The sequence below is a fragment of the Acinonyx jubatus genome, chromosome B1 (assembly GCF_027475565.1).
Source record: "Acinonyx jubatus isolate Ajub_Pintada_27869175 chromosome B1, VMU_Ajub_asm_v1.0, whole genome shotgun sequence".
NCBI classification, from domain to species: Eukaryota; Metazoa; Chordata; class Mammalia; order Carnivora; family Felidae; genus Acinonyx; species Acinonyx jubatus.
The window spans coordinates 198,073,693-198,101,109 of record NC_069382.1 but is presented as its reverse complement, the minus strand read 5'-3'; the positions used below and the strand labels follow the sequence as shown (position 1 = coordinate 198,101,109).

Sequence of the window (27,417 nt, the reverse complement as noted above, 5' to 3'; positions counted from 1 at the left end):
AAACGAACCTTCTCATCCACTAGGTCCGCATGGGGCCTTCGGTGCTGCGTTTTCAACACGATCACAGAAGAGAACTGGGGGGAAAGCCCCAAAAGTAAATAAAAGTCACCCACTTTTCCTTCTTCCTGGGAGAGGCGCCTTCTTCCTCCACCCTTGCCGTCCGGGTGGGGGGACCACAGGCCTCAGGTCCGAATCCCGATGTGCTGTAAGTGGCTCGTGTGCACGGGGTTACAGCAGTAAAGTCAATTTCATCAATTTCTGCGGCCACTAGGAAAGTTTACATTACACGTGGGGCTCTCGTGTGTAGCTTGCCTACTTGTCGTTTTACACACTTAGCCTTTTTGCGGTCGAGAGTGTATGGAATATATGATTTTTATGCACCGTGTTTTATCATTTTAACATGATGTGTTTCTCCCTCTTTATAAATTTCTTTTTTAATGATTCGTTTCCTTTTTAAAACTCATCCCGTTTGTTGTAGAAACTGTGACTTGTCATCTGTTTTTAGATGTAACGCGGAACCGTAGGCCAGAAGCATTTGTCCTCATACACGTTGTTTGTCTGAAAGAGCAGAACAGGGTGGAGGTCAGCGGTTCATTCCTTTCTGGGGCTTATCTTCCGGCTCACGTGCACTTTCCTGGTCTGAGCCCGTGGCCCTCCCTACACTGTGGCTTGTATTTCATCGCTGCTGTTCAGATCGGAGAGTGGGAGGCTTCTGTGAATGTCGTGGACTCTTCGGCTGCCACGTAAAGTGCCACATACCTGGTCTGGACTGAGACCCGTGTCTCAGTCTGAGACCCGAGAGCTGGTCCAGACCAGACAGATTGCCGCTTTCGGTGTCAGTTGCAGACAAAGCCTGCTCATTGAATAGCCAGCGTTTTCTACCATTTTGGCCACCAAATAGTCAATCTGTTCCCCTGGGTTTTTTCTCCGATGGAGTTTGCTATTCATTCACTCGTTTGTGCGCCCTCTCTCTCTCTCTCGCGCGCGCGCGCGCGCTCCTGTTTCTCGCTGTGCCAGCTTATGCTCTGTCCCTGCCTTTGGCTGCAGTGCTGCAGACTGTCCTGGTCTAAGGTGCACGAGGAGCCCTCCTATTGGTGGTAGCGGGGTAATCAAAAATGTTGGTGGGGGCGCCTGGGGTCTCAGTCGGTTAAGTGTCTGACTCTTGGTTTCAGCTCAGGTCGTGTTCTCACGGTTTGTGCGATCCACCTCACCTTGGGCTCTGCGCTGACAGCAGATCCCTGCTTGGGATTCTCTCCCCACCTCTCTCTGCCCCTCCCCTGCTGTTGCTCGTGCTCTCTCTCTCATAATAAACATTTTTATTTTTTTAATGTTTTTTCTAAATTTATTTTTGAGGGAGGGAGGGAGGGAGAGAGACAGAGTGTGAGCGGGGAAGGGGCAGAGACAGAGGGAGACACAGAATCCGAAGCACCTCCAGTCTCTGAGCTGTCAGCACGGAGCCTGACACGGGTCTCGAACTCCCAAACTGTGAGATCATGACCTGAGCTGAAGTCACACATTTAACCAACTGAGCCACGCAAGCACCCCTAAATATATTAAATTTAAACGAATAGCTTTTGAGTAGGAGTCTGACCCATGGACAATTTCTCCCTACTGGTGCCTAGAACATGGGTATCTGGGGTTTTCCCGCAGCCTCTAAGCCAGGATGTTCCTTGCTACGATTCTCCTGGGATTGTGATGTGGGGCCAGGGGCTATGCCCTGCATTCTTCTAGTCTTTTCTGCGTCATCTCTACCTGTGGCAGTTAGTGATTTTCGGTTTTTGTTTCCTTAAAGTGGAGCAAAATGTAGACACTTGTGAGCCGGCCTGAGTTTGGAGCCTGTGCAGCTTCAAGTGCTGTGCTGTTCTTTCCCAGTCGACACGCCCTCCCTTGATTGAATGGTTTTCTTTTCTTCCTTTGTAGTTTGTCTTGACCAAACCTTTCTTTTCCTCTCTCCCTCCCTCTTTCTTCCTCCTTTTCTTTCTTTCTTTCTTTCTTTCTTTCTTTCTTTCTTTCTTTCTTTCTTTCTTTCTTTCTTTCTTTCTCTTTCATTTTCCCTTCTTTCCTTCTTTCCTTCCTTCCTTCCTTCCTTTCCTTCCTTCCTTCCTTCCTTCCTTTCTTTCTTTCTTTCTTTCTTTCTTTCTTTCTTTCTTTCTTTCTTTCTTTCCTTTCTGTAATCTCTATACCCAGTGTGGAGCTCTAACTCACAACCCTGAGGTCAAGAGTTATACACTCCACTGACTGAGCTGGCCAGGTGCCCCCTGACTGAAGCTTTCTAAAGAGCATCATCTCAAAGAGGCATCACCTCGCCTTTTGCACTCATTATTTCACTGGCTTATTTGTGTAATAGTTAATCACGTTAACATCAATAACTACTGTAAGGAGTGTAAGTGCTTAAGGAACGAGGCTGACTCTTGGTGTACGTACAACTCAGTGGATGGGACCCTTTGCAGGGGGCACCCTGGAGAGGAGCCTGTCGACCATGAATGTTGAGCACTTTCTGGACATCCATCAGGGCGCTTTCCAGAGGGAATGAAGAAAGCCTGTCACGTCAGCAAGTCAGGGGAGTAGAGGTGGGTTAGGATGGCCCCACTGTCTTTTTCTGATGGTGCTTCAGTGAATTCATCATCCAAAAAGGAAGCCGGTCTGTCATTCAGTGGATTCAGTCTGCCCCTGGTGAGCTGGCTTTTGGCCGGTCGGTCATTTGCTGGTGGCAGGCTGACTTTCAGCAGAACTAGCAGGTGCTGGGGCAGAGGTGGAAAGGACAGGCAGCCACTGGGCCACGGCCTACAGCTCCCCAAGGAAGGCGGGGTGGCCTGGAGCTTGGCACGCGGCTCCGTGTGCCGGGGAGCAACTTGGCCAGGGGCCTGCCCGTGAGGCTGCCACGCTGTAGGGGTTCGTCCCGAGGCGCCTGTGGGGGTTCCCGTCTACGCCGCCCATGAAAGGCTGAAGAATGTGTCGTAGGGCAAGATATGTGATACTCCGGCCACGTCCTCTTCTCCATCTGAACAACTGTTAGAGATGAGTTATCTTTGACCTAAAAAGGTCAGCGGTCCCTTTCAGTGCCCAGCAGGGCTTTATGCAACTACCACCGACCGTCGCCCGTCATTCCGTCTCCCCAGGGGACTGTGAGGGTCTATTGAACAGCAGCGACTCCCTTCCACACTCTTCTAAGCAAGCGAAGTCTGCACTTTGTGGAGACGGTTTGTTTCTGTGCTTCTTTGTGTGCCGCGTGCCGCGCAGAAGAGGCCGGTGGCTTCTCAGGGTCGGGGAGCGCGTCCCTAAGTCTTGTTAGCATTGACAATGCGCCCATGCACCGAGGGAACTTCTGAGTGTGCCTGCTCCGTCCTGGGAGGAAATGTGGTGGCAGCCGAGGGCGTCCCGTGTGACCTGGGGTCCTTCAGTGTGGCCATCAGGCTTCAGAAGTGCTCGCAACAGTGTGGATGCTCGGAACTTCTCCCAAGGCCTCGAAATCGCAAGCATGGGGCGATTGGTTGCACCCCCTTGCTCTCCGACGGAGACTAGAATGGGCCGAAGGAATGGTTTGTTTGATAAAAGCCTTCTGGGAAGAGCTGTGCTTTTCCACAGAGGTCCGTGTGGTTTCGCACCACAGTGCGCAGCTGTCACGCCGATGTGCTCCATGTGTGGCCAGGGTGCAGGGCACTTGTGACGGTGGACACGTCCACGCGGACACGGCTGCCGGCTGGCACCTGTGCCCACGGGGCCGTTTCGCGGGGGGCCGGGTGCCGTCGGCAGGTGACTCCTTCCTCCCCCTCGTCGCGGAACGGCGCTGAGCCCAAACCCGGGGACTCTCAGGTCTTCACGGCTGAGCGAGGAGAGCTGTCATCGGTGTGCTGCCCAGTCGAGGCATTTAGAAATGTTTTCATTTGGTAATTCATTGGCCGAGCGCCACACGGTGTTTGGATGGGGTGTGAGAGAGCCACTGAGTTCTTTGATATTTTAGGGCCAGAGTTTATAAATGGTGATCGCTTATTATGTCAGCAGATAATAATGAAGACCTTTTGGAGCAGTGTTAACATATTCATGACCTAAGCTCCACCATTTTAACCATCGTTAGGTGTCCAGTTCGGTGCGTCAAGTGCATTCACAGTGTTGGGGAGCCCCCCGCCCCCCCCCGCCCTGCCACCCTCCGTCCCCGGAACTTGTCCCTCCTCCCCAGCTGAAACTCTGTCCCCAGGAAGCCAGCCCCCCCCCCCGCCCCCCGGCACCCACCGCTCTGCTTTCTGGCTCTGTGGAACTGTCAAGTGTGGTCCCAGCGTCCCCTCCGCCCTTGCACCCGTGCTTCCCAAAGCACTTTCACGGCAACTTTGTCCGACAGATGAGATTACGAGGCTCCTTGAGGTTCTCTGACAAAGTTAAGTATTTTTCCAGTTGCCCAGTTGAGACCAAAGCCCAAGACTTAAAACAAGAAAACCATTTATTTCCTGGTGAAATCAGATGTGATCCTCTTGGTGAACATGAATCATTTGTTCTTCTTCTTCTCCCCCGCTTGTCTTCCTGAGGAGTTCAGTCTCCTGTGTAATTCCTGTGGCATCTTTTAAAAATTTAACGTGTGGCCGCACTCCAGATACGTATCCTGTTTATACTCCCGACGGACTGTTTGGCCTTCCCTGCGGATGCCTTCCCGCTGGTGGAGGAGGGGGAAGAGGACACGGCCCCGCAGGGCTTCCACTCTTTGCCACGCGTGAATGAAGCCACAGGAAACTGAACAGTGTGAATATGGTCCCACTGTTTACTCACGTGCTAAGCGGAATGCGAATCTGCAGGGTGTGACCTGGGCGAAAACTTGCCTTTTGCCAGGAGGAGTACTTACTCAAAATGCTTGCTGTTAGGGCCGAACCCCTTTGGCTGCTTAGACTGTAAAATTCTGTTACCATCGATGGTTACTCCACGCCAGTCCTCAGGCTAGCTCAGCAGCGCAGACAGCTTTGCCACGAAGCCGTGCTGCCCGAAGGAGGTTTGCGCTCGCGCGAGGGTGCCCTGCCGTGCTTCCCAAACGCTGTGTCAGCTAGAAAAGGCTCTTGCTGATATGTAACAGACCTCGACCCTGAACTCTGATGTTCTTATTTCACGTTATGTTACTCTTGATGGATTTTAGTCACACCAACCAGAAAAACAATCTGGATGCCCGACGTATGTATAGAATTCAAGTCAGAAAGTGATTCCAGGGGCCCCTGGGCGGCTCAGTTAGTTACGTGTCCGACTCTTGATTCTAGCTCAGGTCAGAGCCTTCTTGGGATTCTCTCTCTCTCTCTCTCTCTCTCTCTCTCTCTCTCTCCCTCTCTCCCTCTGTCTCTCTCTTTCTACTCCCCCCCCCCCCCCAAACAAACTTAAAAAAGTGATTCCAGGTGATTTCAGACTCTTGGCTAGAATCAGGGCTCTTAGCTTATTGTTTCTGCCACAGAGGCCCGAGAGATGGGTTGGGGCAGCAGGGAAGGTGGTGGGGAGCAGCGTGACAGACAGGGAGCCCTGAAGGGCGCTGGGCAGGTGGAATGGCCGCCTCTGTGAGGAGACGATGGGAATGACCCTGGACCCAGCGCCTCAGCGGGCTGGTAGGCTCCTTCCTGTGGCGGGCATGGCAGCAGGTGCAGTGGGATAAGGTCGAGGCACGGAAGTGTATTGCGTTCCGGTCCCCGGCCTCCAGCTCAGCCCCGGGCCTCTCCAGCCGGCCTCCAGTTCCTCCACCAGTGAGCTCCGCGTGTGTGTGACCTCCGTGTGGGGGCCTTCCCCCTCCTGGCCTCAGTTTCCTCATTAAGTAAAGTCATCATCAAAATACCAGCATCTCAGTATTAATTTCTGAACCGGAGAAAACACATATAAAGTACCCAGAACAATGTCTGACGTGCGGTAGGTAGGCCAGCAGTGAATGGCAGGTACCATTGTTTGATTGCCGAAAGGGTCATAATAACGATGATAATTACGCTTCTACTGTACAGTTATATAAACATGATATTTATTATTATCAATGGGAAAATAGGTCCCTGAAGGCTTCTCCTTAAATTAGCAAAGGCAGATGCTAATGGGCTTTTCCTTCCAGAAAGAGAGGAATTGGATTATGGCCGATGCGGAGAGCCAAGCAAGCCTGTAGATTGGATTTCTGTCCAGCCGTAGGTGTAGGTTCCTCTAGTAAGACATGGACGCCTCGGAGGAGAAGCTTACTTTAAGGCAGGAGAGTGTTCCTAAGCTACGGAGTAACTTTCTCTGAAGTATTAATTCGAGGGAGAGATGTTTCCGTGGATCTGACGATGTCTAGTGACTGATGCGGTGCCGGTCCGTTCATGTCTGGGGCGCGGCCAAGCAACCAGGGCTCAGTCATCCCTCCAGGAGGACGGTCTCTCGCGTGTCTCCCCAAGTCTCTGCAGAGGCTGTGGGGGTGGTTTGTGGGGCCAGCGCGGGAGACGCGGGGGGCGGGGGCAGGACAGCGGCCAGGCTCCGTGTGCAGACTGGTTGTCTTCTGTATCGAGGGCAACGTGCACGGTCTATGTTGGCGTCACGCTGGCGATTGGTGTCGCCGTTAGAAGGTGCACCTCAGAGGCCGCCCTGGCCAGAGACTAGTGTCATTACCACAAAATGAGGCCCCAAGCTCAACTCTCCCGGGACTCTCCAGACCGGTCAAGCTGGTGTTATGGCCTGCTGACCTGCAGCTTTACAGGAACGCTGGAATGAGCCCGAGAGCTGGGGTGGACGTCACAGGCGCCCTTGTTTACAAGTGAGGACAGCGGGGCCCAGAGCTGCGGGGAGGTGACGCGGCCCCAGGACGGCGCTGGTCCCACACGCGGTCCGTGCCAACGAATTGGCCTTCGTCCTCTTTGTGCTAGACTCCTGTTTCCTTCCCCTTGCCTTCTCTGGTTTTCCATGAGCCCTTTTGGAAATCTGCCTTCTGTGTTTTGTACTTAGAAAAATTCCTGTTTGTTTGTTTTTCACTTTGAGATAGTGTGTGAGTGGGGGAGGGGCGGGGGGGGAGAGGGAGAGAGAATCCCAAGCAAGCTGTGCACTGTTAGCACAGAGCCTGACCAGGGCCTTGATCTCACGAACCGTGAGATCATGATCTGAGCCAAAATCAAGAGTCTGACACTTAACCCACTGAGCCACCCAGGCTCCCAGCCACCCTCTAAAAATTCCTGGTAATGGTGATTTCAGTGAACTGTTACTATTGAAAAGGCTCAGAAAGAAGCTTCTCCTCTGAAAGCAACGATACTAACAGCTCGGGTCCCTCTGTTTAGCCTTTCCCACACTTGCTGTTACTTAACAAGCCGTGGTTTCTCTGACTGAAACCCAGAATTTCCAGGATAAGGAGTATTTGGGAGTGGAGTGCAGGCCCTTTGGGGAGAGAGAGGGTGTTCCCCCGTAAGAATGATGTTTTTGAGGGGTATTTCTTCAAAGCCAAGGTAGCTTAATTTTTTACTGATTTTAGAAATGGTAAATATTACATGGACGAGCCAAGCTACACAGATATGCAAATGCTTGTTAACACGTTGGTGAATGACCTCCCGTCTGTGTATGTGTGTAAGCCTAAACACACACATTTTCCACGAAGGGCTCTGGCGTGCCGGCTTTCTCCCACCGAACAGAGTCCAGGGAAGGTTTGCCAAGAAAGTGACTGTAGCAGGTGCGTGCTGACCTTTCTGACGTCTGCACGTGAGTCGGTTGGCACACCTAAGCGTTCTTCTCTTGGTGAACTTTGAGATTGTTTTTAGATTTTGCTAACTAAACTTTTATTGAACATCTTTACACATTTTTGCTCTCATGACTGGTAGTCCTCTCGCCATGTGTTTCCAGAAGTGGAATTATGAGGGGGGTGGGGACGCCTGCGTGGCTCAGTCTGTTGAGTGTCCAACTTCTGCTCAGGACACGATCTCACAGTTTATGAGTTCGAGCCCCGCGTCGGGCTCTGCTGACAGCTCGGAGCCTGGAGCCTGTTTGGGATTCTGTGTCTCCCTGTCTCTCTACCCCTCCCCCGCTCATGCGCTCTCGCTCTCTCTCTCTCTCTCTCTCTGTCAAAAATAAATAAAACATTAAAAAAAATTAACAGAAACAAGACGTGGAGTTATGGGACCTGAGGGCACACCTGCTGAGAAGCTGTGCCAAACCCGCGACCAGCAGCAGCGGCTGCGAGTCAGTTGCGGGAGCCTGTCAGCTGGGAGGGGAGCCCCTCACCCTGTGCGGCTTAGAGTAGCTTGCGGCTGTAGGAACGGGGTCTGTGCTCCTTCTAAACGTCTGTTTGAGTCAGCTGTTCGTAACGCTCTCCCAGGCCATGAATAATTGGCCTGTTCCAACTTCCAAGAGGAAGTTGAAACCCTCTCTGTTTCATGAATAAAAACACACAGTGAGGCAGGCAGCTCTTTTCCACGAGTAACAAGCAGGGATTTTAACCCGGGCACGGGCTCCTGTTCAGACCTGGCCTGGGGCAGAGCATGGTGTAGCGGGTTCCGTTTTAAGCACTGCCTTTTCGGGAGGATAGGAAGGAGCTGGGTGCCGTCCAGCGGACGGCCACAGAATGACGACAGTCGGGAAGGCAGCCCGGTGGGAGGTGGGCGAGGAGACGGGGGTTGTGTAGTCCGGGGCGCAGGCCCGGGGCGGAGGGCAGATAACGGGCCTCAAGCAGATGGAGGAAAATTGTGAAAATTACCCTTCGTCTGGCGAGAGGAAGGAGTGGGTTGGATGCACGGTGGGGGATTAGTCATTCACAAAGGACTTCTTGGATCCGGTGCTGAGTTGCACTTTCCGTGGTGGAGTCTCACATTCTAGAGAGTTAGTATAAACCCTTACGATTTCTTCGAAACGTGTTGTGCTTGGACACTTAACTTGGTGGATCGTCCGTCTGGGCCACTGTTCTGTTCCATTCTCGGTGACGTCTTTCTAATGTGCTGGATGTAGGTCGTGTGAACCAGTCACAAGAGGGAGAGAGAGGATGGGAATACAAAAAGGTCTTCAGTGGACAGGCCTGGTGTCGGAAAAAGCCCAGCTCGATTTCAGGGAGGCCGTTTAGACTCCTGGCCTCACGCTCCGTGTCTGGGATGCGTGAGTTAAGGTAACGTCTGCTGCGGAGGCCTCCGGAGGCGGCTGACTGAGCCACCCATGGCCGATGCACAGGCTCCCGGCACGGCTCCGGGCGGGTAGCAGGTTTTGGCAAATGCTGGCTTTCCTTGCCCTCCCCTCCCTGCCGTCTGCCGGCATGAGGACCAGCGAGTGAGGGAAGCGGCAAACTCCCGGGTGTCCATGCAGAGCGAGGTGAGGACGTGCTCCTCCTCGGGCACGTGCGAGGGAAGAAGGCGGCCTCAGTCCCCGCCGGCTCTCGCGTGTTCGGAAGGTATGGCCTCAGAACCAGGGTGCCTCAGCCCCAGAGTCTGACCAGAAACTGTGGCGGGATTGGTTTCCGCCACAAGCAGACTCCTTGTCGACAGAAGTTTCTCTCAGAGAGCAGCTCGTAGGCGACTTTCTTTTATAATTCTTTAAAAGCGTCCGTGGCCACGGGAGGGGCGTGGTGGGAGTGTGGGCCGGCCACGTTCGTCTGTCCAGCCACTGCCTACCTACTGCCTCGCGGCGGATCTGGACGGTTCCCGCGCCCCGGAGCCCTGGGGACGCAGGAGGGTCAGTGCTGTGGGGGGCGGGGAGGGGAGCCCCCCTCTCGGCTCTGGGGAGGGTCCGAGAGAGGGCTGCGAGTCCGCCCCTGCCCCGGAAGCAGGCTGTGCCGGGTGCCAACGGCTGCTGGCCACTGGCGACCTGGCGTGGAGCCTGTGGGGTACGGCCAGGGCCGGGCCGGGGTGGACGTGGCAGGGAAGCAATAGGGACCCCGGCAGGGCCTGAACTCAGAACCCCTTTGTGGGACGGTGTTCTTTTTTACCACGGACTTCGCAAGGAAAGGGGGGAGTGCTGGGCAGCACCTGCTAGTGCACACTACAGAATTTTCCAGCGACAGTTCTGATCTCTGGTGTCTCCGCTTCTTCTCCTCAGCCACCCGACGGCGGGCCGCCACCGCTCCCGACGTCCTCTCTCCCGGAAGCTTATTACGAGGAGGCCGTGCCCCTGAGCCCTGGGAAGGCTCCGGAATACATCACGTCGAGTGAGTGTCGGGGCTGCCCGGCCCGTGCCGGCCGCCTTGTCTGCAGGGTGGGGAGAGCGCGGCTCGCTCTCTGGGGAGGAAGGGGAGGAGGGGCCTACAGAGCGACGGGGAGCGTGGAGTTGAGTCATTCTGGACCCCGAAGGTAAGTGCCGGAAGGGCTGTGAAGCCTGCAGTGCCTCACTGGCGGCCCCTTGGGTAACTCACTGTCCGCTTCCTCTGACCTGTGCTGAAGCCTTGTCGCCGTGGATTCCTAGGTCTCGATGGAGCATGTCCCCTTTGGTCACAGGCAGTGACTTCCGTGGCGGCGTGTGTTTGCGGCTTCCCCCCGAGTGCCGTGATGGGCGGAGCCGCAGCTGGAAAAGCCTGGGTACAGAACCGGTGGGCGTCCCAGTCACAGGCCTTTCTTCCCGCCTGTTTCTTCTTCCTTTCATATAGGTTTTTCTAGAAAATTCTTGCCTAGGCTGGAGCCGTCCTGGCGAGGCTCTGGTCTGGCGCCTGCCTGGTAGCTCTCAGAAGTACCTCTGTTGGGTCCCAGGCCCCGCATTCACACGGAGCACCTTTCTCTAAGCACCTCTGGACTTTGGTGCCGGATCACCGCCTTCATCTCTCCCCCGATCCTCTGTCAGGCAGGAGCTGTTGTCCCCGAGTGAAGTGCGGGGACGGCATCCGGGTCCCTGTGGACGAGAGAGCCGTGCTTTTCTTAGACACATGAGACGGGAAGTCAGGCGGGTTTGCTCATTTTGGTCTCGGGGCTTCCGGCACGTTAATATTCGTGGCACACGGTCCTCTTCCATCTGTCTTCTCACGGGAATGCACGCCTTCTCCCGGGGCCGTCTTCCCGTCGCCCGAGGTCTCTGCCCTGCGGCACTTCGCGGTCTTTGACCTCCCTGTCCCCTGGCAGCAGGCAGGCGGAGGTGCTGCCACCGTCTCCCTGGATCGTTCCAGGAGGGCCTCCTCCCGTGGTACGTCTTCTGCGTGAGAACCCAGCGAGCGGGACCGCCGGCCCTTTGAGGGCAGGGCGCCAGTTTGCCCAGCTTCCGGAACAGGTGCACGCTGAGGGAGAAGGGGACCGTTCTGCGATGGAGGCCAGGCCCTATCGGGCTTTGAGGTCTCTAAGTCAAGTGTTCTAATGTTTCTTTTATGTAAAAACTACTCATGGAAGATGCGTTCGAGTAATTTCTAAGTGTCCACCATCTCAGAAATCAGGGGCCTACTCAGAAAACATGGAAACAGAAACGGCCCGGTGGATTCAGGACTTCACTGGAGTCCTTTGCTTTGTCACTGCACTGAGCACAGGGAAACGGGTTTTTCGACAAGGGTTGCCCAGCACTTGGAACAGTCTGGCTCTAGCTTTCTCCTACCTTCCCTCGCCCCCACCCGCAACACACTGTCTGGGCCAGAACCTGGTAGTCATTTTGTTTGACGTCGGGGGGCCTGTCTGAGGAGCCCCCCGTCAGCGAGGTGTCCTGGCCTGTTCCTCAGAGAAGCCGTCCCACACTTACTGGCGGTGGGGAGCTTTTGTTGAGCTTGCTCCGGAAGCAAGACCAGTGGGACGCACGCTCGGGGCCGCGAATCAGCGGGGCTGATGCGCGTGGCTCCCTCGGTCCGGTGTCTGCAGCTGCACAGCTGGTGGTGAGGACCTCCCCCTGCTCCCGAGAAACCGGGCAGCGGGCTGGCTTCCAGATGGTTCCTTAGGGACTCGGCACCGGCTTGTCGAACCCTGGGTCAGGTGTGGGTCTAGCAGAGAAGCAGGCTGTCAAGAGTGTCATGGAATGAAGGGTCTGTGAAGGGAATGAGGCTTAGGCAGCCGTGGAAACGGCCAGAAAGGCCCATGGAGCAGGGCTGGTGGTTGGGAAGAAACGCTGAGGATCCGGAGGAAGGGGGAGGGCAGACGGGGATGTGCCTCCGCAGAGCTGCACGCGCCTGGCCGGGCCTCCGACGACGAGGGACAGGACCTGCACGAGCTGCCCGGGCTCTGGGCCCAGCAAGGGCTGGCCAGCGACTTGTGTGCGCGCTGGAGCAGCGCCCGCCCCCCGCGCCAGCCTGCGGAGAGTGCTGGAGGCCGCTCCCCTCCGGCCTTCCGGACTGCTCGCAGACCTCTCTTGTGGCCAGAGCCAGCCGAGAAAGGGACTCTGGGCAACGTCACTGCAGCCTTGCTCGGTTGATGTGGTGTAAAGCTACCGCTGTTTCTCCGGCGTCCGTCTGGCACCCAGGCACACGCTCTGAACCGCGTTGGGTTTCCAGGTAGGGACAGTGCAGGGTCACAGTGCAGGGTCATGGGACCCAACTGTCACCCGTATCACAGAAAGCTCCCCGGCCCTCCACCCCAGAGGAGGCAAAGTCCCTTGCTCTTCCCGCGGGGTCTTTCTCCCCTTTGGGAGCCTGTAACCTGAAGGTTGTGATGCACGACCACCTGCCATTAGAGTTTCTGCTGTGAGATCGTAGGGAATGGGGGAGACACACACAGCAGAGTCAGGATGAGTAGCCTTGTGTGTAACTAGTCCCGTCCTCATTTCTACAACTGGTCAGTGGTCATGGCTCGTTTTTGTAACTTCCTTCCTGTTCCCATTGGCTTCGGCAAGCACCTTGGCCAATCAACCCGGTAAGATGACTCACCTTTCCTTCCCGAAAGGTCTGTGCTGCACTGGATGGTTCACTTACAGGGAGCGGGAGTACCGGGGCCACCCTAGAGACCTGCACCCCCCGCCCCCCTCGCCCTGGTGTGGCCGTGACTAGTCACCCCAGCCACTGGAATAACCCCCTCCCCCCCCCCCCCCCCGTTGTCTCCACTTTTGGGTTAACGGAGCAGTCACTGTGTCCTTTGGAGGGAACGTTCTGCCCTTAGAAACTAAGACCTGTGGGCTGCAGAGCCAAAATTGTCAGGGAAGGGAGGCAGAAATGTCCGTGATCGCTAGGGGTAATAGAGATAGGAGCCACTACCGTGTTCAACCCTAGATTCCCAGACCCGTGAGCCCTGGCTCTGGGGGAAACTGAGGCGCAGCACACCCTACCAGAAGGTATTCTCGAAGATGGCACCCCCAGTCTCCAGGGGTGGCCAGTCAAGCTGGTCCTAGAACTGGGTATTCAAAGGGTATTCCGCTGGCCTGTTGGGTCACCCACTTCAGGGGACGGGGACACAGCATGGCCAGTGGGTCTCACGAGCACAGACCCATAGCGCGGGCTACATCTGCTATAGCAGAGTTCTCTGGTCACAAGCAACGTCGCGGGATGCCGTGCTGGTGAACGGGGCGTTCTGCAAGACCGTGGATGGGGCTTTAGGCAGGAGCATCGTGGCGGGGAGAGCGGATTGTCTTGAGTGATCTCTTTCAGTGCGAATGCATTGCTGCCCCTTCTGTGGAGGACGTGGTCCAGTTCCAGGTGGGCTGGCTGGGGCCACGGGGCACAGGGTCATGTGCAGGCAGGGCCCTCAGCAGGGCCAGGAGTCAGACTGACCCTGCCGAGCGGAGGTCCATCCCCGGACCACGGCCACTTGTGCGTGAATGCATCTGGACGGGCAGCCTGGGGAAAGAGGCTGGCCAACGCTCGTGTAACGGGCCGTGTCATGTCCCCGGTCACGAAGCCCCTCCGCGGAGGCTTTGCCGAGAGCTCTCCCGGTATGTCAGTCTTCACCTTCCCAGCGTATCTGGGAGGCCTGTCCGCACCCCTCTGCAGACCTTCTTGCTGCCAGTTAGTCTCTAGTCTTGACCACGCAGCCAAGCCGTAGGCCATGCCGAGAGGTCCCTGTTGGGAGAAGGAGCCCGTGTGGCAGGAACAGGACCACGTGCATCTGAAATACTAGCTTCTACCTGTTACGTACAGCTTCCGGGCCTGGAGGAGCCCGATGGATGCAGACCGCTGGGATGTGAGGGTCGGGTTCTCCGCGGTGGGTCAGGTGACACGGAGCCCGTGTTGGGCAGCTGGGGCGCCCGTGACCAAGCATTTAGACGCCACTAGGGTGTCCGTGAGCCAAAAGCAGTTTCTCCAAGGTAAACTGTTTCCAGAGGTTGGTGTCGCCGTGCCCTGAAATCCTAAAGGGTCTGCGCCGAGCTTCACCTCTAGGGGCCTGCCTTCTGTCAGGCTTCTGCTAGCTTCTAGAACAGGGTATGATCCGAGACACAGAGCCATGGTGACGTGGACCTCACACAGTCACGGCAGCCGTAGAAGTCCACGAAAGCCGCTGCCTGCGCATCTGGTGGCTCGGAAGTCTGGAAGAGCAGCCGGCTGGAGGTGGCGGGGCTCGGGGCCTCGCCGAAATCCACGAAGACAAGTCCATCTGCCTGTGAGTCCCTCCACACTCGGCAACACGGGTGACACAGAAGATGCCGGTGCTCTTGGCCGTGGCGCAGGACCGAGGGGATCCGAGCTGCCCCAGGAGGGGGCCCCGCAGCAGGGCGGGCGACACTTCCGGGACCGGGGGCCGAGCCCGGCAACCTTCCTTCAGAGTGCCGCCGTTCCTTCTGCCTTCCGGTCTGCGTCTGGTGGTGGCCCGTGGTGCTGGCCCTCACCCTGGTCACACAGGCCAGGAAGGCTGGAAGCCGGGTCCAGCCTGGCTGAGCTGGCGGCAGTCGCCGTGGATCTTGTTGGGGCTTTGGGTTCAGATCCACATTTCATCTTGTTTTTGGTTCCTGGTCGCCCGCGCCCCTTGTCCTCTCGCTCCCCAAGGGCAGTTGGTTGAAATGTTCTGATTTCTGGGCTATGGAGATAGGTCTACGATACGCATTTTAACGTTTTTGGTTGCAAGTAATTGACCATCGGAATGTTCTTTGGTTCCATCACAACTGCCCACGTGACTAGTCTGGCCTGAGGACTGTTTCCTAACCAGTGACATCAGGCACACACACAGATCCACACAGGTCTCTGGCTGGCTCTTTGGGCTGCCTCCTTGCTTTATAAGGAGTGTAGACGTCTACACGGGATGCCAGGACACGCCGGGGCTTGGGGGCTTCTAATCAGCACCCTCTTGGACTTTGCCGAAAGGAAACCCTCCATCCATCTCCGAAACACCCGTTCCGCTTACCTCAAGGTCTGAAGGCCGGTGGTGATTCTTTCTCCTCCTCCCCCATCCCGGGTCCTTCTTAACTTTTCACAAAGTCCTCATTGTTTCCTAATATATTCCAAACCCCAGCCCCAGACAGTGAGCTCCTTGAAGTCCTACTGGAGCCACCAGGGGGTGCAGGGAATGAGGAGGTAATGAGACGTCCTGCTCTCCATTGGGGAGGCGTTGGAGAGACTTCTCAGAGATTGACTTTCCTTTAGGCTCAGACTGTGGTCAGTACCCCTGACTGCTCTGTGTTTCCTGCTAAGTTGGCTGCCGGTCTCCTAAAAAGGAATGTGCCGATTCTCTCTCAGAAGCGGGGGGTGGGGGGGGGGGTGGGCAGTGAACCTGCTGTCTTTCTCCGCTGGGCACCTCAGCCTTCCCCAGTACAGAGAGGGCCACCAGGGGCCCTGTTGGCCATCACTCCTCCGGGGGGGAGACGTTCCGGGAACCCCGTGGATGCCTGAAGCTGCAGACAGTACCCAACCCCGTATGTGCTGTGTTTCTTCCTATACACATACTTGTGATAAAGTTTAATTGGTAAATCAGGCAGCAGGAGATTAACAACGATGCAACCAGTGTAACAACCACTGTAATAAAAGTTGTGTGAATGTGGTCTCTCTCTCTCTCTCTCTCTCTCTCTCTCTCTCTCTGTCTCAACGTCTTACTGTCCTGCCCTCACCCTTCTTCTTGCGATGATGTGAGATGACAAGTGCTTATGTGCAGAGATGAAGGAGGCAGGTGACGTGGGCGCGTGACGCAGCGTGAGGCTGCTGGTGAGCTTCTGACCACACGTCAGGAGGAGAATCACCTGCTTCTGGATCATACCGACCGTGGCAAACTGAAACCACAGAAAGTGAGACCACGGCTCAGGGGGGACCACGGTACTGAGGTGCGCCCGTCTCAGGGGCGGGGGCCTGGTCTTCCATGGCTGTACCCGTGGAAGCACAGCTGGCCTGGGACACCGTTGGGGTGGGGGCACGGGCGCTGCGCACAGTGGAAAATCCGTGCGTAACTTCTGACTCTGCGAAATCTTCGCTGCTAGCCTGCTGTTGGCTTGGAAACCTTAACCGTGAGCACAAATAGTCCATCAGCTCACGTTTCGTTTGTCATATGTATATCATGTACTGTATTCTCACAATAACGTAAACTAGAGACACGAAAATGGTATTAAGAAAAGCATAAGGAAGAGAAAATACATCTTCAGGACTGTCCTGTGTTTTTTGAAAAAAATCGGCTTCCAGGTGGACCGGTGCAGTTCAAACTGTGTCCAAGGGTCAACTGTATAAATAAGAAAAGTAATATCTGATGCATCGTGAGCCTTTGGTAAATACTTGTTGCATGAATGAAATCAAAGGTCTTTCTTCCACTTGTAAGTATTCGTTAATGCTGTTGCTCGTTCGTTTGCTAAGTGTTTAGTGGATTCGCTATTCCAGGAAATGAGCTAAGCACTGAGGGATTCCTGGTCCTTCAAACTATGGTGGGCATAACCTTTGGGAAGGAAAAATCTGATTTTGTGCATCGCCCCTCCGAGACCTCCGTGCGCACTGGGTCTCTCCGAGTCTGGCGGCCCTCCACTTACCTTCAGTGTCGTGCCTCGCCACTCCCTGCCACGTGAGCTCTGCTCTAGCCATGCTGAACTTTTAAAACCCTTTTACTGTAAAAAACATTGTACGTTTACCGAAAAGTACTCAAAATATGCATATGGACTTCCTGACTTACGATCCAGGATATCTGTGGAAGCGCCATCAGGTCACGAGGAGAACGCGTCAGCCCCAGAAGCTCCCGTGTGCCCCTTCCTCATCCCAGCCCCTCCCCACAAGTGTAACCAGTAACGTGGCCTCTGTGGCAAGCATGTAGGTGCTACTGGAAAACAAGAGGCTCCGCTCTGATGTTTTCGGTGCTTTTGCTCCGCGTTCCTCCTCGACTCCTGTGTGTGGTTGGCACCGACACATAAAAGGTCTGGATCGAGTTTTACCTTTGGTGTCCCCTGCCCCCCGTGTGCCGACCCCCCCCGGCCTGTCTCCCACGGCCTGCCCCGCTCTACCTGGCACGCATGAGTCACTCCAGCACAGGCCAGACAGCTTCCCCGGCAGTGGAAACGCTCCCCGTCTGGGCTGTGGCACCACGTCCGCTTTGCCACCGCGAGTGCTGAGCTCTGGAGATGTGGCTAGTGCCACGGAGGAACTGACACCTGATTTTCTTTGACTTGACTTAGACCTGAATTTAAGTAGCTGTTGCGACTCCTGCATTAAACGGGGCGGTGGTGTGGGTGCGCGTGCGCATGGGGAGGACGTTTCCTCGGGGAGGACAGCCCGACTGCCAGGGGAAGGCTGTATGTCTGCGCAGGGGCAGGAACGGGCCGTTCTCTCATTCTCTGTCCGCAGCAGTTCGGGCCGGGCCCTTCTCAGGCCTGGATTCACCCTCTGCCTGGTCCTCTGGGTAGGTCCTCATCGGCAGGACGCAGGTGCCTCTGGGCCGCCGGCCTCTGCCCCCTGACCGCACCCATTCTCAGCGCTGCCCCCACAAGCTCTTGCTGGACACCCTTCCCTGACCGCTTCATCGTGATTGAAAACCCGGCCGAACAGCTGTCCCCGCTCGAAGTACTGATTCTCTGTGATGACATTTGAGCGTGGGCATGAGCGCTGAGTGCAGGTTGTAACCCAGTTCCCAGCGAGCAAGAGGTGGATTCTGCCGAGCGGAAGGTCTGCGGCTGCCATCGCTCCAGAACCGTGCGGCCGGCCACGTCCGCCGTAGTTCGTCCACCCGAGTCACGCGTCGTGTAGATGTCCATCCGTCTCTCAGACGTGTCCTGAGAAGGGAAAGTGTTCCGGATGTGTCTGGGGGTGCGGGAGAGTGCAGAGGTGAAGTCGACACCGTGTCAAGGAGCCTGTCGTCCGGCAGGGCTGAGGCTGAGAAGACGGACAGTCCCTCGCACTCGTTGGACTCTGCACCAGCCGTTCGTCCGAGGGCTTTGCAGGTGTAACGGGTTCATCCAGCAGTCCGCCCTTCTGCAGACCCTGGTTCCTTGCCCCGGGCCAGGTACGTTGTCCTGTGCTGGGGCCATCGCATCCTGCAGGGCGGTCTCCCTGCCCTGGGGGGCTTGCAGCCTGATGCAGGGTGTCGACAAACAGCAGGACAGCACGGTGGAGGCTGTGGAGGCAGACACGAGGGGCGTCTCGCCTAGTGCCTCAGCCCGGGCTGCCGGAGCGAGACGCCGCAGACTGGGTGGCCCGACACCAGACGCTTGTCTCCTCACTGTGCCGGCGGCTGGATGCCCGAGAGCAGGGTGCCGGCCCGGTCAGGTCACGGCGAGGGCCTCGTCCTGGCTCACGGACCGCCGCCGTCTCCGAGTGTCCTCACGTGGCGGACAGAGAGCAAGACCCCACTCCTGCTCTCCCCGGAGAGACACCAGTCCTACCGAATTAGGACCCCCCTCATATAACCTCGCTTAAGCATAATTACCTCCCAGAAGTCCTGTCTCCAGATAGAGTCTCGCTGGGGCGAGAGCTTCAGCATGTGAATTAGGGAGGGCCGGCTTTGGCGATTCACGGAGGGCATCGTGGAGGAGGTGCCCGTAAATTAAATCGTGAAAGGCGAGAACATTCATTCAGGCGAAGGGAAATGGAGTGGGACACACGGGAAGTGAGCGGAAGCGCCGCAGGAGCGAGGGAGGATGTGCTGCGTTCGGGAGACTGGGCGCCATCAGACACGAAGCGTTACTGCCTTGCGGCATGAGAAGGACGGGCGCACGTGCGTCCGGAGGCCTCGAGGAGGACTCGAGGAGAGGGGCGGCCTTGGCTTGGATCTGGAACGTCCGCAGCGAGGGCGTGGTGATGCGCACGGGGCGACGCTGGAGACCCCGGAGAGCCTTGACCTGGTGTTGCGGTAGGGGAGGGCCACGCTCTGCGGCCGGTGGTTCACACTGCTGAACCGGGGGCCCGCTCGCCAGGCAGCGGCGGGGCCAAGACCCGACGCCACGGGGTCTGCAGGCGGCCAATCCCTCGCTGGACAGTCTAGGGCTGCTTCTCACGGGTGAAGGATTCTAAGGCCCTTCAGTTGAAAACTTTTCCTTCGCTTCCACCGGCTGTCTCGTTGATTTTTTCCCCCCCGTTTTTACTAACTGCCCTTTCTTTGCGTGGCGCACGGAACCCAGAGCCCCTTCCTCGTTTACTGGCTCGGCGCACGTGCTCTGGAGCCCAGAGCAGCGGTAGCTTCCACATAAGGCTTTTGCAGGCAGGCGCTTTACCTTTACCGCTTTCCTCACTTTGGCAGATTACGACTCGGACGCGATGAGTAGCTCCTACGAGTCGTATGACGAGGAGGAGGAGGACGGAAAGGGCAAGAAGACGCGGCACCAGTGGCCGTCCGAGGAGGCCTCCATGGACCTGGTGAAGGACGCCAAGATCTGCGCCTTCTTGCTGAGGAAGAAGCGCTTCGGGCAGTGGAGCAAGCTCCTCTGTGTCATCAAGGACACCAAGCTGCTGGTAACGCATCGCGCACGGCTCGTGCTGGCGCAGGCTCGGCGGGATTGGGCGGCGGTCTGACTCGATGGGATCGGTCCCCGGGTGGCGCCGACGTCCGCTGGGGGGAAGTGGCTGCCGGGCGGTGGGTGCACTCACCGCGGTCGGGCGCCGGGCAGTAAGTGCGGGCCGTGGGCACCGAGCCTTGCGTGCCTTCGGTTCCGCTTCCTGCCCCCACCGGTGGGCAGAGTCCCTCCCGCCCCGGGCCTCCCGCCCCGGGCCACTAACGTCTGTGGCGTGTGCCCATGGAAACGCACGGGCTTTAACTTGCCAGACGGCGCAAGATGGATTTTCTCGTTTGTAGTGAGTCAGTGAATTCCTCAAAGCCAGGTCATCGAGTGGGGCGGGCGGGCCAGCCACGGTTTGCGGGGAGAGTGCCCAGGCAAGGAAATTCTTTTGGAAAACTAAAGGCAGATTCTTTTCTTGTTGTTTAATCTGAGGGGCTGAAGAGGAAGATAGGCTAAGAAACAGGGAAGCCGGGGACAGGGACACGCGGGCCGCCCGCTGCCGTGTCCTTCCCACAGGGGCCCCCCTGAGGAAGCCAGAGCCCTTGAGAGCGTGTGTCACTCCCCCCCTGCTCCTTCTGTCCTTCCAGCTTTCGTAGAAAACGTGGTTGATCATCGGAACTGTGAATTGTAGAGTGTATTTTTGCATTTGCTTTTTCCTTCTCATTAACCTTGGAGAAAAGGTTCTCCCCAAATTCTACCGTTAAAACAGAACACGGGAGGATTTATGATTCTGTGTGTCACCCTTGAGTGGAGCGGGTAACCCCCTTCTTTACAGTTTCTTCTGTGAATCATGGGAATGCTTACTGGATGCTTGGGGCGTTGTATATTTTTAAATTAATGGTTAAAAACAATTTTTTTAAACACTGAGAATACATATTTTTTCCACATGTGTGGCCTGAATTTCTCCCAAATTTAGAACATGCCAAAAATGATGCCATGCGGGAATTTTAAAGTACAGAATGAAAAAAACAGATTTAAAAGATTAATATGGTCCTTATTTACAATCTGACATAATGGCTGCAAGATGTGGCCGTGTTACGTAAATGCTTCAACGACGTGCAGTGGACTCATGTGAATGTGGGGTTTTGAACCAGGAGCAGGAAGCAGGTGGCTGTGTGGTGGGCTCAGCAGTCAGGGAGCAGGGCCCTCGGTGCCCCACAGCCCCCCTACCCCTCCCGACCGTCCTCCTCTTCCACACCCTCCCCTCCCTTCTCGTTTCTTGCAAATGAGAGGATGCCCAGGATGAAAACACCTACCATTTAGATTCGTTGTAAACATTTCAGAAGAAACTAACGGAAAAACCATGTGAAAACACTTTCTTTGACAAAATGCAGAATCCAAGTTAATTATTACTAGGATGAAGCTTTTTTTTTTTTCTCAAAAATGACCTATGATGCAAGTGCCCAGATCACCCCTGTTGACACTGAAAAAACATCAACAGTGACGAAAGCGAATGCTTTCCAAGTTTGAACAGCACAGAAAACTGTCAGTGGAAAACAAAAAGCCAGGCCCTTCCCTAAGTGAGCCTTCCTGCCCATCGGCATCGTCATCCTCAGCTTTTCGAGTAGGCACCTGGCATCTGTGACCTTCCGTGCCCAGGCGGCCCTGCGGTGGACGCCGTGATGGGCCAGACGCCCCTCAGGACGGCTCGCCCAGGTCACGGCCCCTCCTCGGGGGTCTGCATCAGGACGGCCCCGATGGTGCCTTCCAGCTCCAGAGATCCCGCAGGCTCAGCTGAGGACTTTTATCTGAACTGCCCCCTCTTACTACCCCTCCGTCCTGCGGGCGTGGCTCTCAGGGGGCGCCCCGATAGATACCGCACACCGTCCTCTGTTTGAGAGTCTGCGTCCCCGGGAGCCCAACCCGCAGGGGTCTCCAGCCTGCACTTTCACGTAGGGCTGGTGACACATCCCATTTTGAGACATTTAACTGGAGAAAAATACAAGCTGTCACGTTTCCCGTCTAACTCCCACCCCTTGTACTGTCAATTCCCTCTTCTCTGTTTCTTTCCTTTCTTGCGCTAACCTAGAATACAAGAGACTGCCGAACGGTAAGTATTCATAACAATCCAGGGTTAGTTGGATTCGGTGTATTTTTTTTCCTTCCTTTTCAGACCGGGGCAGCCATCAAGTGGATTTTTGTAAAAAGTGGATGTGTTCCATACCTGTGGTGCTCAAGAGCCAAGGTTTTAGAACTGGAAAGTAGAGGACTCTGGAAGTCATTTCTGAAAATAGGGGTCTGTTCCTCCTGTCCCTCCCCAGTAGGTAGTGGGCTTTGCACTCATGCCATGTGGGGCTGGGGTCTACCAGTTTCCAGGTGTCTGATATTGGCAAGCTATTTAGCCAGGTGAACCTCAGTTCCCTAGTCTGCAACATGGACAGCTGTGGCGATCAAATGAAATTATGAAATGCCTCATATGATGCTGACTTGGTGGGAGGTGTTATAGTTACCAATAATTTAGTGACTCCATAAAATAGTGATAATCACAGCAATAGTTTGTGTTACAAATGTGGGAACAGGCTCAGAGAGCTTGAGAGACTTCCCAGGGGCCAGATACAATCAGTGACAGAGTAGGACTTGGATGCCTGAACCCTCAGACCATCTATTTCCATGAAGATGTGTACAGTTGGTCCTAAGTAATACAATTAGACCCAAGGTGGGAGGAGAAACCTTTGGGCAAGATTTGATCCTAGTCCGGATTTTACAGATCCGGATTACACACCACTGATGTGAACTAACTCCTCGTGCTCACCACGGCACTGAGATCTTTAGAGTGGATGTCTGCTGTGTAGATGGAGCCGTGTGAACTTTGGATCCTGTACTCAACTAGAAAGCAAACGCTTGCAGACATGATGTGTAGGACGCGTTGATGGGGATGAAGGGGATAGGATGAGACAGGCGGATACCCAGCGCCGTAGGTTGTAGAATAGAGCATCCAGAGTATCGTCCGCCCACATCAGGGGTGTGCCTTTCGGCAGTTCTGGTGTATCACGTTCCTGTCGCTTCCCGAGGACGCTCCATTGGTACCTGATCCCCATCAGAGGAGGGAGTTTCTGTCTCTGCTGAGTCGGGTCATCGATGCTCGGTAACCTTGGCTGAACCACCAGCGGATGTATTTTCACGTGCGTGGGGGGGACGTGCCATGCGGAGCGCGCCCCGTGTGGGTGACGCGTGTGCGTCTGCAGACCCAGCCCCCAGCCTCGGGGCTTCTCCGCTGCTCAGATAGACCTCCTGCGGGCGCCGGCCCCTCTGTCGCGCCGGGGTTTCATCAGCCTTTCTGCTTGTACTTCCTTAAGCCTGATTCCGCTGTCTCGTGTTGAATGCAGTGCTACAAGAGTTCCAAGGACCAGCAGCCACAGATGGAGCTGCCGCTGCAAGGCTGCAGCGTCACGTACATCCCGAAGGACAGCAAGAAGAAGAAGCACGAGCTGAAGATCACCCAGCAGGGCACCGACCCGCTGGTGCTCGCGGTGCAGAGCAAGGAGCAGGCCGAGCAGTGGCTGAAGGTGAGGCGCTCGCCTGGCCGCTGAGCCGCTCGCGTCGCCAGGCCTCTTTCCCACACCTGGGTCTTGTTTCGTCTCGTTTTTCTGTTTTGAAAGACAGAGTACACGCACGCTAGGGGGGGAGGGGCAGAGAGAGGGAGAGGGAGAGGGAGAGGGAGGGAGAGAGAATCCCAAGCAGGCTCCACGCCATCAGCACAGAGCCCGACATGGGGCTCGGTCTCACGGACCGTGAGCCGGGATCGGGAGTCGGACGCTCAACCACTGAGCCTCCCAGGGGGCCCCCCCAGACCTGTTTTTATTTCAGTTTGTATTTTTTCAGGTGTCGGCACGAATGGGTTGACCTGAGCAGTTTTGTCTTTGATGGCAGAGTATTCTGATCACTCTGTGGTTAATCCCTCCACCTCTGGTCTTCAGAAGGCCGTCTGCCTCCGGCTCACGGGCTGTTTTACCGTCTTTCTCTTTTCCTTTGATTTTCTTTGATTTTTTTTTTTTTTTTTTTTTTTTTTTTTATGTGTCCGGATGTGGATTCTTTTCTATTTATTCTGCTAGGAATTCCCTGGGCTTCTAAATCTGTGGATTGCCATCTTTCTAAGTGTTAGAAAAAAATTTTCATCCATGTCTCTTAAAAAATAGAAGTTTGTCCCATTCTCTTCTCCCTTCCGGCTATGTTTAAATATACATTAGACGCTTTAACTATATTCTACTTATCTTCTCTTTGTATCTTCCTACCTTTTTCCCCTCCTTTAGTCTGGCTACTGTTTTCGTGTCTCTCTCCAGCTCACCGTTTCTCTTCTTAGCTGTGTCAGAGCTGCTGTTAAATGTGTCCCCATTCACTGGGTTCTGAGCGTTGGTTATGGAACTCTAGAATTTCTACTTATTTCTTCTTCGGCCTGGAAATACCACTTACTTTTTACAGTTCTAAATTTCCTGTGGAAACGATGGTCATTTATTTACGTAACAAGCAGGTAACAGGTCTGGTTAGACAGGGGTTTGGGTCGCGGGTGGACCTGGTCCACTCTGTACACGTGCTTGTTCGTGTCATTTTGCCTTCCTGTGCGCCGGGGCCTCCGACGACCATGCTGCTCGTTCTGTGTGGGGAAAACAATGAATTCGATAATTGTTTAGAACAGCTTTATCGAAGTATAATTCACATACCATACAATTCACCCTTCCGGAGCACGATTCAGTGGCTGTTAGTCTATTCACCACGGTGTAATTCCAGAACATTTTCGTCTCCCCCAAGAGAAGCACCGAACCCCCTGTGTGAGCAGTCACGGCCCCGCCCCCCGGCCCCAGGCCACCGCCGATTGGTTTTCTGTCTGCAGAGACTTGCCTGTGTTCCACATGTGATACAAACACAGATACGGCGCGCGTCCTTCCGTGCCTGGCTGCTTTCATTTGGCGTAACGGTTTTCAAGGTCCCTCCGTGTTGTCAGATGTATCGCTCGTTCATTGCTTCTGGTTTTGCTTTTGCACCACGTCTGAGAAACCGTGGCCTGTTCCAAGGTGCTAAAGAGGTGCACCTATGTCCCCTTCTGATGGCTTTAGAGCGTCAGACCTGAAGCTTGGTCTGGGATCCATTTTGGTTGACTCTTCCACGTAGTGTTGAGATAGGGGACTGACTTCGTGCTCACGTATGCTGGTGTCCAGTCGTCCCTGCAGAAATAATTCAATCCGTGGCAGTACACTTTCCTCCATCAGAGAGCATTTTCCTTTGCCTCTGCCGCGTGCCGCGAGGGCATTAGCTCTCCGAAGTCAGCTTAGTCTGCTTGCAGGGCTTGAGCTTTCTGGAGCCACCCGGCCTGCAGTCCATTCAAGGTTACAGGTTGATATTCATTTCACGCTTGTTCCGAGATGCACTCCCCACCCTAATTGTGGGTGTTTTGCCAGAGCCCTCATTCTGGGCATGCTGTGGACTCCAGCTTCTGACTCCCAGGCCCCTGGGGCCACAGAGCCGCTGCCTGGTCTCTCGGCTGCCGCCCCTGGGGTGGCAAAGGCAGTCCCCGCCGCCAGCCCACCCGTCCAGGTTTCCGTCTTCCTCTGGATTTCGGCCCACTATTCCTCACGGTGACAGTAGCTCTCTCGTGCTCTGGGAAGAAGCTGTGTCTGTCTTCTCTTGCCTTCCTGACGGTCCTCCTCAGGAAGGCGACTCCGGGCCGTCTAGTCCCTCACTGCCTGCGGTACCTGCTTTGGAAAAAGGGGTGGGAGGAGTGGGAAGTCCTGATGAAACGTTCTCTAACAGTGGTTCTTGTAACGTGCACGTGTCCATTCACCCTTGAGCCTCACTGCCCTCTTCTCCCCTGGGAGACCACGCAGGCCAGACCGTGACGGTGCTAACAGTGATCACCTCTGTCTGCTGGTCTGAACACACAGGTGCCTTTTCTCGTGTCTGCACCAGGAGAGACTGAACAGAGCATGTGATGTTTTGACGGGAGCCATGTGATCAGGAACTTGTGCTCTGGGTGCTCAGCCTCCCACACGGAGCTTTCATAAGGCGCATATCCACACCACCGTTAGCAGAATCTTTGAAGCCCTTCAGAGTTTACAGCACGCGTCTCCATCGTTATCTCTCCACGCACAGAGCGGCCGCCCGAGGAAGGTGTTCCGTTAGCAGTTTCGTTGTAGGAGAGGGGCCGGGTCTCAGGAGGGACAGTGCAGAGGCCTGCGAAGGCTCGAGCGGGAACTGGCCTCGGTTTCCCCTTCACGTTCCGGCTTCCTCGTGCTGGGCACCTGGCAGTTTGCCGTTTTCCCTGTCATTCCTTCTTGCCTGGTCCCAGCGCCGTCCCTTCAGGAAGGAGGGAAAGAAGGATGAAGGAAGCAGGGAGCCTCCTTTGTGATTCTGTTTTCTTGGCCTGGTCCCGCTCTGGGCGAGCTGTCTCTGTCCTTTGCACTCGTGGGTTCGCCTGTCGCTAGTGGAGAACCCGAAGGGCCAGCCCGAGACCTGAGCTTTCCTCTTCCCCCGCTCGTACGGTTTGTTGTGTCTTCTGTGCGCGCCGAGTCGCTCCCTTCTTAATGACTCGAGAATGTCGCTGCGTTTTCCCGTCTCATCGGGCAGTGGCATTGGCAGCTCGCAAGTAGACAGCTAGAGAGCAAACGTTTCCAAGATGTCAGACGCCAATGGGGTGGACATAGTCTCACGTCCTATCTCACCAGACGTGAGACGCCGATCGGAGGCGCTTAGCTGACTCACAGCCATGACTCTGTTGGTCAATGGAAGGAAGCTTCACCGCAAGATTTTGAGAGCGCTTGGCTGATGTTTCTCAAAAGGGAAATAAATAATAGCTGGTAAGTTACCTTCGTCTAGAGAGCTGAAGTTGATTTACGTCCGTTTAATGTTTGTGCTTTACTTCTATGACGTATGACGGTGTCAGAAGCTAAGGAGTCTTTTTTTTTTTTTTAATTTTTTTAACGTTCATTCATTTTTGAGAGAGAGAGAGAGAGAGAGAGAGAGAGCGAGCATGAGTGGGGGCGGGGCAGAGGGAGAGGGAGACACAGAATCCGAAGCAGGCTCTGGGCTCTGAGCTGTCAGCACAGAGCCTGACGCGGGGCTCGAACTCACAAACTGCGAGATCATGACCTGAGCCCAAGTTGGACGCTTAACCGACTGAGCCATCCAGGCGCCCCAGAAGCTAAGGAGTCTTGATTAGAAATGAGTCAGAGACAAAACTAGCTTGAGTTAGCGAGAGAGTTCTCTTTCTTTAAAGCAACAGATCCCCGAAAGGGTCAAGTGCTTTCTCTATACTGTTACTAGATTGGCTGTCTTGTCAGTATCACCTAAGAATTTAAAAAACGTAGATTCGCAGTGACTCAGATTCATGAGGGTCCTAAGAATCTTCTCCTTTTCCCTTTGTATCTTCTTTCTCGAGATCTCAACTGCTGCAGATAGAATTGGAACATGCCTCCCCATTAGTTATTTCTCCTGCCTCAAAGGTAACTTTTATCCAAAATATTGCCTAGACATACTTTAAAAATACTTTTTTACTTATATATGTACTGTGAACGACAAATGATTTTTTTTTTCCTTATGCTTAAAAATGTTCACGTCCATGGCTCCACACCGCACGTACCCTGAAGCTTGCTTTTTCCACTCCCTGTTTTATGTCTGTCCTGGGGTCGACGGCCACAGGGTCTGTCCACCCCGTCGCTGTCCTGGAGCGCTTCCGCGAGCGTTCTCGTGCACGCCGCTTGGTCTCGCGTGGCATGGCTTCTCTGGCGTGGATACCTATGTTGGCATGGCTGGCTTTCGTGTGTGCACATGTTCGACCTT

The 27,417-nt window shown here is 55.2% G+C and overlaps 1 protein-coding gene across 7 annotated transcripts in view; it reads left to right on the top strand.

Moving 5' to 3' along the window:
* Positions 1 to 27,417, top strand: part of AFAP1 (actin filament associated protein 1) — a 146,727-nt gene that overhangs the window by 64,372 nt on the left and 54,938 nt on the right. For all 7 annotated transcript variants that reach the window (XM_027074428.2, XM_027074270.2, XM_027074369.2 and 4 more), the window contains 3 exons: positions 9,973 to 10,081; positions 19,392 to 19,603; positions 22,974 to 23,153. In XM_027074428.2, coding sequence (XP_026930229.1) covers positions 9,973 to 10,081; positions 19,392 to 19,603; positions 22,974 to 23,153 — 501 coding nt within the window. The remainder of the gene's footprint in view (positions 1 to 9,972; positions 10,082 to 19,391; positions 19,604 to 22,973; positions 23,154 to 27,417) is intronic.